At 37.4% G+C, this 15,523-nt stretch overlaps 1 protein-coding gene across 1 annotated transcript in view; it reads right to left on the bottom strand.

The window, feature by feature from the left end:
- The window catches only part of LRBA (LPS-responsive vesicle trafficking, beach and anchor containing), a 419,049-nt gene that overhangs the window by 36,486 nt on the left and 367,040 nt on the right, over positions 1–15,523 (bottom strand). The window contains 3 exon segments of the mRNA XM_009327509.1: positions 84–137; positions 2,869–3,061; positions 6,345–6,434. Coding sequence (XP_009325784.1) covers positions 84–137; positions 2,869–3,061; positions 6,345–6,434 — 337 coding nt within the window.

The following is a 15,523-nucleotide window of genomic DNA, read 5'->3' as shown; positions in this document are numbered from 1 at the left end:
CAAGTGAAAAACAACCGTAATCTACACTTCAGGGCCACCATACAGAGCTTAATGAATCGCAAAGAGAGAAGGAAGTGACAGACCTATGAGAGGATCGATTTCCACTGGCAGCTGGTAAGGCTGGTCTTGTACAGCACCTTGATGAGCTGGAATTCAGGAAAGAAGGCTTTAAAACTCTGCATTTTTTTAATACATGAAGCCACGTACATTCTATAAATCAAAGCTACGTCCTTTTTTATTAACTATTCAAGATTCGTCTGCATCAATTGAATTTAAAAAAAAAAATATTCCAGGTGCTTTTGCAGGCTGCTTATTAAACATTTATTTTAGATTAGTGCTATTCTGAATGTATGCCATCAGCAGCAGCTCCGGTCCTGAGCCATAAGCTCTAGCAGATGCTTTACTGGCAACCTCTCCTGTCGCAACAAAACAAAATTAAGTGGTAAAGAGCACTGAAAACAAAATGTGACAACCATCTGCTGACTGTAGCAAATACTATTTTCCTCTTTACTTTTTAAAGCACTGCTTTGAACAAGTGAAGCACAAAGGACATTTTTTTAAAAAAGTCAGTTTATGATGCAGACAGGGAAATCTCATAGTCATCCAGTATTTAAGGATTCATCCATCAACAAAAAACATTTATTTGCAAGTCTGCATAGAAGTTAATATATAATTCTGGTGACCTACATTTCATCTGGGCACCTGGCATACTGGTGAAATGTTTACCTCCTGAATTTTCCTTCAGTGTTAAAAAAAAAAGCCTTTTTTTTTCCCCACATCCTCACTAAAAACAAACAAGCAAGCAAGCAAACTCTCCCCTCTGCCAACAGCCTACAAGACGTTCTTGGAAGCGGAACAAAAAATAATGGCTGAATACTTACACCTATGATTTTTCTATATACCGTCCATAGCTTAATATAAAAATTAGTATCAATACAAGTGTTTCATAAGTAATTGGGAAGTTAAAATTCTGCTGCAATGAAACACTAACACAGAACGAAACATGAAATTCACGTGACAAAATGGAGGCACCCTGTGGGGTACCAGTGCCATTAGATGTCAACAAAGCCTTTTATACCAAAATGAGATTTTTAATTACACATCAGTGATAACTGGTCACTTGGCAACTTAACTTTTTTATCACGATGCCTCATTAGTGAAGACAATGCTAAGCCCACAGCAGGAGATATGGAGTAGTAATGATACCTGCACTCTAATCCTAGCAGATCTCATTTTGGTATAAAATTTGAAGGCAACAATAGTGAAGGCTAGTCTCAGCAGTCCATAGCCAGTATCTTAGGCATAGTACTCCATTAACAGCCTGCAGCTGATCATGTGCTCCTCAAAGAGGTGGGGTGGGGCGGGTTTTTGTTGGGTTTTGTTTTTGGTTGGTTGGCTTTTGTTTGTCTTGAACTGTAGGTTTTCTTGAGCTCTTTGTAAAGGCAAGACAAGTATGAAATGCCTCTAAATGAAAAAATAGCGACTCAGAAGCACAGCTTACTGTTCTCCCTTTCAGAGGTGAGGGAAAAACCAAAATCTGAAGGTTTTGTTCAACTCAAAACAGTTGATTACTACACTCAATAATTGGTTGCTTGCTCACAGATCATCAACCAGCAGACTTACAAGGAAATCAAAATCAACTCCTACCACTTTACCACATCTTCTTTTCCCATGACTGTTCTATGTCCACAAAGGCTATTTTTTAAAAGCCTTGAATATTATACGCCCAAGGTCACACATCCAAGGTATGAAAGGATACTGCCATCCTCCTTTCAAACAAATGTCAAGAGCCCTGTAAATAGTTCTTGCTCACAACTTGTTATCTAGACAAGCCTCCCTTCCCCCCTTCCTTCCCACCTTTCTTTTTAAGCATTTCTTGGGTGGGTGAAATAATACATAGATGTTTATATTTGTAAAACGTTAAGAGGTAATTTGTAAGAATTAGGAAAAAGCGTGGGAGTCATCTGGCTTTTTTCAAAATGTAATCAAGGAGCATGGGTCCAGATTTCTTAGTAGGAATTTCAGTGATGTGAGTATCACTCTAGTGCAAATATCTTCTATTTAAGTTATTTGAGTAGTAGAAGCTCTTTTTTCCCTTTCTTGAAAAAGCCTTCAACCAGATTTATTGCATAGCACTGAAATAAACTAGCTTTCATGGCTTGGGCCTGAGACTGTCATAGCCAGGGAAAGGAGGATGAGTGCCTTTAAGATTAAAGAACATTAAAACTGAAAACAGAATGACTATATTCTCAAGTCCAACATATTTTTAAAGGAAAATTGGTTGCTATGCAAATGGATATGTTGCTTTCCTTTCATATTGACAAATATATAAGCACCTAATAACTTTGGGATGTTGAAGTTACAGAAGATACAGACTTCCCATATATTTTTTCTTCTAATACTCATTGAGTGGGGCTTTAACATCAGAATATGGTGTTCATAATCAACTAGAAAAAGATAGCAGAAAAGATTTCAGGCAAGTTCTACATGTTTTAAAAGTTGTCTTTGGCATGATATGGTTCAGGCTTCCATCTGACTGAAAAATAAATTCAAGAGGAAGAGTGTGACTTTATCACAATCAAATAGTGATATACTGTTTGTGTCTTCTTGCATAGTGCCTGATGGCCTGGAAAGCAATATATTGTTGTTACAAACCTTTTGTGTGCTACACATCTTACTACACAATAGTTCAGATTACCTTTTTAAGGAGAAACTAAGACCACATGTGAAGAGCATGCTGTGTCAATGAACTGGACTTGCTCTTCACACTTTAAATGTAAAACAGTTCTGCAACAAATTTTGAAACAGACAACAAAAGTACTGCTTGATGGCAGTGGTTTCTTAGGCTACTTACTTTAATTTACTTACCAGGAAGATTATGCCACTTGTTTACAGCAAATAGCCTATTTGCAGTAACTGTGATCACAGCAGGATTGGCCAGACCAGGCTGGGTGTTGGCTGCTACATGAGTGACAGGGGAGTTAGATGGGAACTTTAGAACCATGATAACGTCCTGTTGAGCTTGGTCTGTGAACATCAACGGACTCTGCAGGAGGAGATACTGTTGAGTGCACACAACAAGAACCCAAATACATGGGAAAAGAAAACATGGGGAGGAGAAAAGAAGACAGGACAAGAGAAGGAAGATTGGATTAAAACACACAAGATCCAACAGCAGCTGCAGTGAAAAGCAAATGCAATAATAGTGGACAGGTTTGTGGAAACAACCATTTTAGGTAGAAAAACCTTCGCGCACTATTAATTTGAGGGCCTTGTTGAACACAGGGTGTCTATATACAAACTTTGCTACAGATCACAGCAGATTAAACTAAAAGTTTCCAATCACCTATCTCTGCCAAAAGAATTCTCCTTCATATCTGCAGAGATAGTATGTCAAGGAGAGCAATGCCAAACTGGGAGGAAACAAAAAAAGTGACCAAAAGAAATTCCTGCTCCCAGAGATTGTCTCAAGTTGCATTGAATTGGCAGGCTGCGATTCTTTACAAGCCAGATGAGAACATGAAAGCACATTAAAATAAACAGATACACACATACACTAGATATATGTTCTGTATATATTTCTGGTGCACAAAAATAAGATTTATGAATGCAAAGTAGAAGACTTCACTGCAAATGTGTTTCAAAGGACAAACATAATTAAATGCAGTTGTAAAGAATACAAAGTGGACATGACTACAGACATTATCCTGCATTTTTTCTAGAAATACTAAAGGGAGGGAATGAATCCAGCCTCTCATTTTCAACATAATATTTTTAGGTTTTTAGTTTTTTAATTTACTAAGTTGAAAAGTTTAATAACTTTTTAACTAAGCTCTCTAACAATACTGCAAATGTCAAAACAAAATATTGAGGACTTTAGATTCGGATATCAAACATAAGGAGGAAAAGCAAAACAATGGGTTTCTGATTGTGTGGTGTACCTAAAAAAAGAGAACTCCATTGAGATGTAGAAATACAACCATCCTAATCAGCAGTAGCCATATTGCTCTAGTATTTGTAATTTTCTAATAACTGAATTAGAACACTAATAAAGTGTTCTTGGCTATTTTCCACCTGCAGTATTTCATTACATATATGTGTATGTAAGTGCATACATTTAATGTATATTTATACAGAACTAATAAAAAAATTAAATACATTTGCATTTTTATTATCACTCCTTTTTAAAAAGTTATTAAGAGTACTTAGAAAAACATATTGCTCTATGAATTCCTATTTACAGTCTTTGCATAAAGGTGTAAATAAAAGCAACTAATAAGCTACCCAGACACCCTTCTGAGCAAGTGGCTAAAAGCCAATCAATATTATGAGTTAATCCTCCCTGGATGCTCATTCAATTAAAGGTGTCAGTAATGCCTCATCTGATGTGGCCTCAATTAAATCCAGCTATCTGATGGTTGAAAACACAAGGGGATACAGCAACAGCAGCAAAACCAGACAAATAGGCAGCCTTCATGTGACTGCTAATTACTACACCTGGTGTATATTATGGCTTGTGCGCTTAACACACCACGTGTCAATTCGGCTGTATACGTGCATACATGCACACACATACAGGAAAACAGAAAACTCAGTAAATAATACAACTAGAAATAATTCAAAATTGTGGCAGGAAAAACATCCTTACTGTATTTCAGCTCCAGGAATACTACTTTTAAAACCACTTAATATAGTGCTATTATAAAATCATGTATTAAAAACCACAAAACTGGTCAAAGCAAGTGGAGAACTAAAGGTTTTTTTCTGTGTGTACCTCAGCCCCAAAAACCCACAGGAGTTAGAAACAGTTAACTTCATAGAATTTAACTTCTTCCATTACATACTAAATCATACTAATTCAGCGTCATGAAAAATATTATGATAAAACCACACAAACTGCTTCCTGGCATCAAATGTATTTATATAACAATAGGTCTGACAAACACGTCCACAATCAACTTCTCAAGTTCTTCCTCTTCCTGAAACAAATCCCTCTAAATTAGGGCAAATGCCTAGTGCACGGCACCATGACAGATGGACACACATATGGTGTGTAGCTGTATGATGAGGGCACTTGGGCTCCCCAAAATCCCTGTTAACAGGGCTCTTCTGAAAGAGAGCCCCATGGGTTGCACACACAAGTCCCTGCAGTGGTCTGCAGCCCTGGGACACTACGTGGGAGGTGCAATGGGCCAGCAGATCACAAATCAGCACAATCAGCTCTGTCCATCCAGTACATGGGATCCCAGGGCAGGAACATGTCTACAGCACAGCTGTCAGCGTAGTATGTACTGGCTGCAGGGAAGGTGGTGGGGATAGGGGGACAGTCAGCTGAGCAAATCTCATGTACAACACATGACATATTTGAGAAAGGCTAGTAGCTCAGTTTGACAAGAAAGTTTACATTTCTTAGACTCCTATGTCACAAGGTTTGTAAGCTACTTTGGAAACATTTCAGATTTTTGTATAATTTTTCTAAAACCTTTTGCACTTCAGGTATGTTTTTCATCTAATAACCTTAGTCTGCTTGAGTAGGACATACGTCTTACAGGACATACAAGAAGAAAACATCTTTTTTTATATTTCAGTGTAAAATGGCCATCTTAACAATAAGGGAATGTAACCTTTTGAAAAACGTGTGAATTAGCAGACCAGTTGCTCCACTTGTCAGAGTATCACTTAACATACTTAGTTCTGGATCTATGACAACATAAATGATATTTTAGACTGAAGGACTGCACGCAACATGATATGGAAAGTAATCAGTAATAAAATAATAGTTTGTATAATACAATTATATTAGACACAAGTAGAGGTAAAAGGGAAAGCATGTTAATGCTCACTGCCTGGATTTTATCACCCTAGCTTTACTGCAAAACACATTTAGTCACATTCTTTGCTACGTAAGTTTCAGCTCATGAATTCCTAGTAATCCTGGTTTTAGGGGAAAAGCTATGCCTGGGGGAAAAGACAAGGAAGTTCCACCTCCTAAATCCATGCTTCTTGGGGAATCTGCCAAAGATTAACTAAATTGTCTCCATGATGACTGGCTCTCACCTGTACAGGTATGGTATTAACAAAATCAACTGATGAAGTGTTCTTAGATTACACTGACAAAAAAGGTCTGTACTAGAAATCAGTACAATCCTTTCAGCAATAAATAAAATAATAGTTAAGCACTGCATACACTCCCAGTCCTACAAAATCGTAACTCATCTGCCGTTTTTAATAACACAATTCCACGACCACATAAAAAGCAAAGCAAAGTGGCCAGATCTGTAACTTTAAGATAGCGAAGGAAATGAACAAAATGGCAGGTCACAAAGAGTTAACATGGTACTTACCACCTGCATGGCAGAACTTCTTGGAGGATGTGGTTCTATGAGCAGTTGGGAAGGGGTCTGTCCAAAACTTCGTATTTGAGCTTCAACAGCCTGGAAAAGGCACAGGCAGGTTTGCATGTTAAGAGGTGCTAATTACAGGCAATAGAACCATAACTGTCACCTGAAAATGTCATTCCACACTTCTGGCTTGTTTCATGTTGAAAATCAACCCCGTGTGTTCACTGTGGGGCTAAGTGCTTGGCACTGGTACTAAGAATGAGGTAATCATTTTAGGACTGTGGATGCTATTTCCATGAGAAACTCTGCAAAACCTCATCCTGCTCAATGATATTAAACAGAAACAAGCTATTATAATCAGAAACCCTCTTTATTGGCTCCATTTTTCCTTTCTAACACTGGCTTATCCTGTTTGTATCATAACTCAGAAATAAAAGTTAATTTTTAAAAAGTTTCTATAGGTATTAAGTGTTCTACTTTCTATTTAAACTGCATTGCTTAGTTTCACAGCAATAACTACAATGAAAGTGACACAGAGTTTTTTTCTTATTTTCATTTCTATTCAAAAAGAGCAAACAACTTTAGGATGCATTAAACTACCGACAGCAAGACTAATATTAAATGTAGCTAAAGGAGAATGTCAAGACATAATTTTTCAAAAAGTTTCTCTGTATCTTCAGCAACATGCTTTATCACTTTCTTCATAGGGCATCCATGAAAATACCATCTCATGCTTAGTGATTTCTTAAAAATAATTATTCTAAAATGTGTGAACTTATACCTCTTGCCTAAGCATGTCCAACTAGTTTTACATGATGCCACCTATTGGCCCACTGGCTTAGAGATAAAAATCAAGCAGCCAAAATTCAACAAGTTATTTCTTGTCAGCCAGGCCCCTGCACTATCCACAGAAACAGGCTGATACTACAGAAAATCTTAAACCATTCAGCTTAGATTAAACCTCTTTCATTGTGAGCTAACCTAAGTAAAATTACCTTGCATTTGCTGTGGGCTAACAGATTGCATATGGACCGATACTTTAGTTTCTCTGTTGCATGGTGCATTGAGCCCTACATTCTCAAAAGTGTCGAGTGATGCTGAGTACGAAAGGTGAGGCATTAGCAAGTCCTGCTTTCAAAAGATGTCCTGAAAATCAGACCCTTCAAAGAAGTGTTTTAAATGGGACACTTGAATGCTAAAACACAAAATCACTAGCCGTTTTTTAGCTATTAGAACCCTATGTTTTCTCTCAGAGATTCTTCTTTTTCGTGGTTCAACATACCTTGAGGCTCCTTACACTTATATTTCCTGTTCTATTCTAGCCACCCATTAAAATTTTTGAGACAATGGAATAACACTTATGCTGATCTTATTCTTACAAACAACTATTTTTAGATAATAATAGAGACTATTACTAGGACACACAATGTTCTCCTGTTACAGAAATAACAAAAACAAAAGTAGAATGCACCTGAGGCCTTAAGATCACCAAAAATAATCATCCTCTGATAGGAAACATGCCATCCAAAACACTAGACCTTATTACATTTGGCAGGGCTTTTGAAACATCTGAACTCACCAGAACAGGAGTTGCAATTACTCTAATGGCAGATTCTAACACTCTTGCCCACTCTGGGAAGCATCTTAATCTTTAAAGAACTGGTGAATAAGTAAGTTTATCAAAAAGCTGGCTGAAATCTGATGTACAAACACTGTGATTCAATGAGTACTTTTTGAGGAACAGCAATATCAGATTCACGAAACACTAAAGCTTACTGAGCTTACTCACCATCAGAGTACCCTTCCTGGTGATGAGACATGCTACATTAAAATTCAAATCTGGGTTTTTGTGCCTCGAGATATCGAGGGAATCACAAGGGCATAGAATTTGTGGTCCCTTAAGACATGAGGCATTAACAAAGCAACCGCGTACTGGTCAGCAGCTCTACCCTCTTCATAAAAAGCCGTAAGTTTCAAAACATCCAGATTAAAAAGATTTGCCTACATTTACTTGCAGATTGAGTGGAATATTTTTACTAGCAAATGGGAATTTTGCATTGCATTAAGAGTAGAACCAGAACACAGGAGGAGCAGAATGCAGACAGTCCTGGATGTCAGTTATTCTGTGCTTGTTAAAATCTTCAGGGCAAATCTACAGTCTATAGGATCTACTAGTTATTTCCTATATTTCCTATAAAATATATACCAAATATATTATTCAAAATTAATAAAATATTCTTGAAGCACAACTCCCATGCATTTCTTTTAGATCTGAAAATAGAATAGATAAAATGAGGAAATAATAAGCTTCGGATTTATTAACTTCCTTGTATATTGACTTATGATCAATATGGAAACTTCCATTCCCAAATAGCCCACGTTCAGCATTTAAAGGGAGTCAGAATTTTGTCTTACCCATGAAATCTCGTATGTCCTTTAATTCCCAGTGCTACCTCTACAAACTATACTCTCTTACATAGTGCCAGTACTAAGAAAAGGAAAATTAAACACAAGATACCACATTATTGATGCAGAGCGTTTCAAATACTTCAAATACATCCATCGTAACAAGAGCCCACACTGATGTAGAACAAAAATCAGATGTCGTAATTGCTTTAATCAATGAAAGATCAGCAGTCAGAATGCTATTTTCCACAGTCCAGACCTCAGAGGAACTCACCACCTTCCAGCAACATAAAAACTGGAAAAGCTACCGTTATGATTCCACTGCTTACTCACATACATGATGTTTGTCATTATCACACTCCTAGACCACACAACAGCAGCAGCAGAACAGCTATTTGTCTCCCACCCACCCTCAGTGCAGAAGAGAATCCCTCTGGGATATTAAAAACAAGTATAAAATATTCTACTCAACCCGCAAGTAGATAGTCACTGCCTGTTTTCACATAGTGTTCCGTCAGAACTGGTGAAACTGCTGACCAGTGGGACAATGATTTTGCCAAAGCCTGCCTTAGAGGACCACAAATTCTCCGTTTTCAGTCTTTAACAGACAGTTTCTACATCCATGTTTATGATCTAGCTTGAGTTTGGGATTTACAGTTCCGGCACAAACAAGTCTTTTAGACTCATTAGGTTCCATCTGGTCCTTCAGAAAAATACAAGAGCCTACATTTCTAGGATTATAATAGCCCCCTGACACAATCTTTCCCTTTTAGCCAACAGAACTGGGAAAAATCTACATTCAGATCACGTCCTACCACAGGTAACAAGGTTTCATAAAACATCAAAACTGTACACAGAGTAAAGGCAGAGATACTGGTATCTGTATGTCCTCTTTACTGACGTCTTCAGAGATCCAAAAGAAATTTGAAAAACTGTTGAGTAAAGGCAACAACACTTGGACAATTATGTCTAGACATAGTGGCTAGACTTCAGCATAAAAACCTTTTGCATTCCTTTTAGTTATCAAGAAAAAAAAGTAAAGATTTCTTTATTTAGTTTCAACATTTCTTAATTATGACCAAGAGAGTGTACTAGCAACCCCAAATGATTCCTTCCTTTTCCCAGATCGTATTCAAAGTCAATCCAGATGTCAACTCCACGTTCTGATGATGTCTCAGTCAGAAGGATCACATACAGAAGGATGCAAGATGACCTCCCCCTGTCAGCAGAAACATGCGATGGTGGAGCTAGAATCAATCCCCATTCTCTCAATTTACAGCAACAGAAAGAGAAATACAGGGCATTTTAGTCACCAGATGTCACTCAGACTTTTGTTCAACCTGTCAATCAGCTAGGAGCAGGGAATCTTTTCCTCAGAGAGGTAATTAATATCTCCTTTGAAGAAAGCAACCTACCACTTACCTGAGAATATACAGTAAAATGACCATCAGTCAAAAAGTCATCAACTCACTTTCTAACAAATTATAGCCCAGCTTCTAACTTAGTTTTCTTGAAAAATTTATTACTAGCATTAGTCAGTATTACTAAGAGACGGCCAGCTTCTTCTAGTGGCAGAGGAAGTGCATGTGTTCTCACATTGCTGAATCCCTCTGGAGCATACAGCCATTTAGAGAATTGTAGGTAGAAATATTTGGGAAATTTGCACAACTGCTTTCACATCTATTAAAGGCACTATATAGCTGGAAAGGAATAACCTTTGTTTGAAAGGTATCTTTAGTTCCACAAACTCTTATCTCTGAAAGCATGCTGCATACCACAAAGTAAAAGATAATATCATTCAACATTTTGTTTCACTGCTTCTCAAATATCTCAGTAAAATAGCTTTCTTCCTGTTAATCCTCTACAAAAACAAAAGTTTAGTAAGGCCGGAACTGTTCCAGATGCTACAACAAGAGTAATAAAATGAAACAAGGTAACTAACCCTTTACAATAATCCACACAGTATGCATCTCAAACCACATACTTACATGATAAACATGGTATTTCAAATGTTAATCGATTTATAAGTATGAAAGCCAGAAGCAAATGTCACAAGTTAACATTTATCTGATTACCACAACAACCTGTTCCTAAAAAAGTCTCCTGGATCATCTCCTCTTTTCTTGGGGGTGGGGAGAAGGGGAATAGAGAAGTAAATTAAAAGAGGAAGAGTGAAAAACTCGAAAACTTGGCTTAGCTATAATGTAGCTTTTGGCCACTGCTTAGTATGGATATTTTCAGTCTCTGAACTTACCCTCTAATCTAACTGTGAAGAAAGTTAATTCAACAGTATGCAGTACCCACCAAATACGGCTGTAAATTTTTTGGGAAGGAGGGTGATGGGGAGGTTGAACATATGGATGCAGTTAAGGTAAAAACAGATGTTTGTTACTTTTCTTTGCAGCAACACTCAGAAACTAAGTCAAAATTGCTTTTTTTTCATGTTTATGTCTGAAAGAACTATAAAATTAAATATGAGGGAGGGCGGGTGGAGGGGGAACTGCAGTGAGCGTCACAGAGAAAGAATGAAACGGTCTCCAGTTTTGAACTCAAATCCTGAAATGAAGGCCCATATAGTTAAAAGGCAAGACATACACCATTTAACTTTAGATTTAAAGACCCTTAAAGAGACTAGCTCAGTTGCTTTCATCATGCCTGCTCAGACACAAAACCCCAAATTGTCTGAAGAGTCTAACAGCACAGCATACCCATGTTAAAATGCACGCCTTGGTCTGAACGCACAACAACCTACAACCTTACTGTTCGCTACGAAGAGGCTACTTTCAGTCAATGTGCCTTTACAGAACTACGCTGAAGTATTTCCAGTTACTTCTCAAATCTGTAAGATTTAATTGCCAAACATTTGAACACCCAGGTGAAATATCATCATGCATTGTAATACACATTCTTTCAGCATACATGTTAGGGACAGAAAATGTTTTGGGTTCATCCTCCATCTTTCTACCCAGTATTTATGTCCAGAAAATAACAGCCCTTGCAAAAATAATTACTTTGGCTCTCTGCCGCTCCTACCTCACTTTTCAATATTCAAAAAGGTTTACACACATGTTCCTCCGTGATTTCTATTGGCTTGAGCGATATGAAATTATGATTACTTGCTTTCCCTTTCCTTCCACCCAGATGTTGCCTTACAGCACCAGAGAACACAGAATATTTGACAGGTTTCCCCTCATACAGTGAAGGTGAATGGCTTAGTGGCCAACTGACTAGCTCCTTTCCCCATGGGACGGTGATTAAAATCAAGCTCTGCTAACAAGTGATCAGAAAACCTCTTCTGATCAGACAGTCACTTATAGTCCTATGGTAAGATTCTTAGTCAAATTCCTCAGGGACTACAGAGGCACAGATCACACCAGCCAGAGAACAAGCACGATTCATAACAATTAGATAAAATTGCTGAAAACAGGCTAAAGATTATAGAAGAGAAGCTCTTTGTAGTACCATCTCCCCTTGTTTCATAACAACCCCTGTTAGATCAAGATTGTGAAAAATGGACAAAATGCTTTTCTGACACAGGCAATGTATATGCTTGCTGACTGTATACCTGCCCTGGGGACATTGCACTACACTTTACCCAGGGAAAAAATACAGAGCTCAAATGTTAGCATCATAAATTCACACACTCCCATCCGCTGTTTTAAAAATAAAATGAGCAGCCTAATTTCTTCATGCCAACCAGAAAAGTCTCTCTCGTTTCAACTTCGCAAATCAACCATTTTATATCAAATCACTTCAATTTTTTGTTTTATCATTGCACTATTCACTTAACGTACTGGTTTAAAGAAAATTGCCTACGCTAGCTTTGAAATCTAACAAATGCAGGGGAAGGAAGGGAGCAAGGAGAGAAGAAAGGCTAAAGAAAAGATACTACAAGATCAAGAGTTACATACTGTTCTCTAGGTATCATTAAACATGCCTGCAAAATGTTTGTAATATACCCTCTGTTAACCAAGCGGAGTGTAAAAGATGCCTGTTGCAGCCCACTAATGCAGTTACTACTTCAACTCAAGTAACACAGGTTTATAGCTTCAGAGCTGAAGCGTGGGCAGAAATACTGTCAACAACCTGCAGAGGGGGACATTATTAGAGTACACTAGCAAATTGGTATGAATTAAAAGGTGCACAACCTTTGCCTGCCGTGGTGCATTAGGGATATATGCAACAAAACTGAGTATGCCTCATTACCCAAGAAAACAACAAAAAAATGTAGAAATGAAAGCCATCAAATATAAATGAAGCATAGGGGGTTTTTTTCTTCCTTCCTTGTAGCGTTCTTGCAAGAAACACAGCTGTTGTATAATATTTTTCTTTTTTTCCCGTCTAATTTCAGTTCTGTCTGCTCAAAATACCATAGTCGTCTGTTTGGAAGTTGGTTACTAGTCTAAACACTTGTTATTTATGAAACCCAAACTGCTGCAGATACCTGGAGGAGGGAGGGGTTACCCTACATAGGATTTTTTTTTTCCCCTCAAAGCTATTTGCGATTCAATATATGAATAATACTTTCTTCTGTTCGCATCACAGAGAAGTGTAGAAGGGAGCACAGCATAGGATACCTTCCACTACACCTTTAAAAACAAAAACAATAACCCAGCTCTTAAACTACATTAAGAAATTTTCTGTGAGAATAAAGAAAAATGAACTCTTTTTGTCCAGACAAATCAGTATGACAATTACATGGCAGTCATTAAAGTAAAACAGGAAGTAATCACAGTTTGTGAGAATACAAACAGATCCCCCTTAGGGCCATGCGAGTTGCTCCAATCTGAATACATTCCAGGCATATTAAACAGAGGCATAGCACGGCCTGGCTGCAATCTCCAGTTCATGCAGCTGTCCGTCTACTGCAGCGTAATCCCAGCTGCCAATCTGAAAGAAACCAGTTAGTCAGACCAGACACAACCAACAGAAACAAATGTCACTCAATAATGTTCAGAGGCACTGGGTTCATGGATAATTTCAAACAGTATCTCTGTCTGGAGCACTGATGTGCTCATTCAAAACACCTAAATCTTTGGCTACTGGAAAGAAGCAGATAAAAAAACTAGAACTAGAAAAACAGGTCTGGTAGTACTTCAAAGAGACTGACAAACTAAAAGGGTCTAAAAAGAAAGTTAAGATGAATTTAAAGACCTGCAAATAAAACTGGATTCAGTACAAGCAAAATCCTAAGCAGCTCTGGAGCTAGTTTTTTTTAAAATATAACAGTCTCCATTTTATTTGAGCACCACAACCAAAATTGCCTCATGTCTCTCTTCACTGTTGCAGCTGAAGATTTCAAGAGAGCAATTCATTGCTTTCATTTAAAATCAATAATTATCACAGAGAAAGTAGTGGCATTGCCATGCGCAATACCTTGAAACTTCATCAATTTCTGGCATTATTCATTCACTCCTCTAAACAGCTAAACATAATCTTTAAAACTTGCTACCTTCACACAGTCTACTTGCTACTTAGCTGAGTCCAAATTTTCTGATATAAAACTTTTTCCGCTGCAAAAAAGCAATCTGTTCCAATCTGTTCGCATTCCATGGAATTTCTTCAACATTGATGCTATTTCTATTTAGTAAATAAAAAAGCTTCGTTAAAATAAAACATTTCAATCTGAAGGAGGCTAATACATTGATGTAAGAATCCAACATTTAATGGTCTTTAAACTGTCTTGCGTGATCACCTTTCAGAATCTGTAACAATTGTGAAAAAGAAACAAATAACTCATTTTGCTAAGCTAAGAAATACATTTATTTAAACTAAGTCATAACTACTACCTGCAAGATCAAACTTGCTCTTCTCAAAGTACAATATTATCTCAGAGTCTTCTACTGCAATGAATGAACTTTTTGTTATCATTTAATGAAATGTAACATTTAACTGAGACTTGATTTTTGGTCACTGCTTGAGGAAAAGCACCTTCAGCACGATGGCAAGCTTTCTCACTCAAGAAGCAGCTATTGTTCAAATATAACTAATAACTAATATAATACAGTTTGGTGAGTAAATACCACACCACATCTGCAGACACAGTGGGAACATTGATGAGCTAGACACCCTAGGCTGCAATGAGTAAATACAATGAAAACACTCCAAACAAAAAGTTTTAGTTTCCCAATTACTGCGAAAGTCAATACAGATATTTTTTGGACTGCATAAAGAGCCTGCAAATAATCAAAGCATGCTTTGATAATGAAATAATGAAATTTTTGTAGCCTGTTCACTTCCATGTTTGATTCAAGGCTAAATGACAGTGTATGATAACTATTATACACTAGTATACCTCATCCTTTCCACATACAGAAGAGAAAAAAAAAGTTAAAAAAATGGAAACACTTTCTATTCAAAAAAGTTATTTTTGAAGGATTATGAACATCACTTTTTTCCATCCCTTGTTTACCTTTAGATTACTCTTTCTTATTTAATGCTGGCCAACAAATATGTCAGCTATCTGAGACTGACCAGCCAGGCACAAATGAAAATGTAAAGAGCCCAGGGGGGTCTCAAGGCCTCTCTGGCTCTGATAGATCCACAAGACAGGTCAAGCAAGAAGAGGTGAGGGAACTGACTGCGCTGAAAATTTCTATCCTTTGAATTTCAATCAGGGGCTGATAAAAAAAGCACTTGGAGCTGAAGAACTAATTTACATGAGTTACCTCCTTCCAAAAAGCTTCACTACTTCCAGCCAAAGCAGTTGTTTGATTCTTACTTTTTTAATCCTTATACATCAGGCATCTCAGTCCTACTTTAATTAACTCTAAAAT

This window comes from Pygoscelis adeliae, unplaced genomic scaffold (assembly GCF_000699105.1).
Source record: "Pygoscelis adeliae isolate BGI_AS28 unplaced genomic scaffold, ASM69910v1 Scaffold157, whole genome shotgun sequence".
NCBI classification, from domain to species: Eukaryota; Metazoa; Chordata; class Aves; order Sphenisciformes; family Spheniscidae; genus Pygoscelis; species Pygoscelis adeliae.
This window is presented reverse-complemented; position numbering and strand designations above follow the sequence as displayed.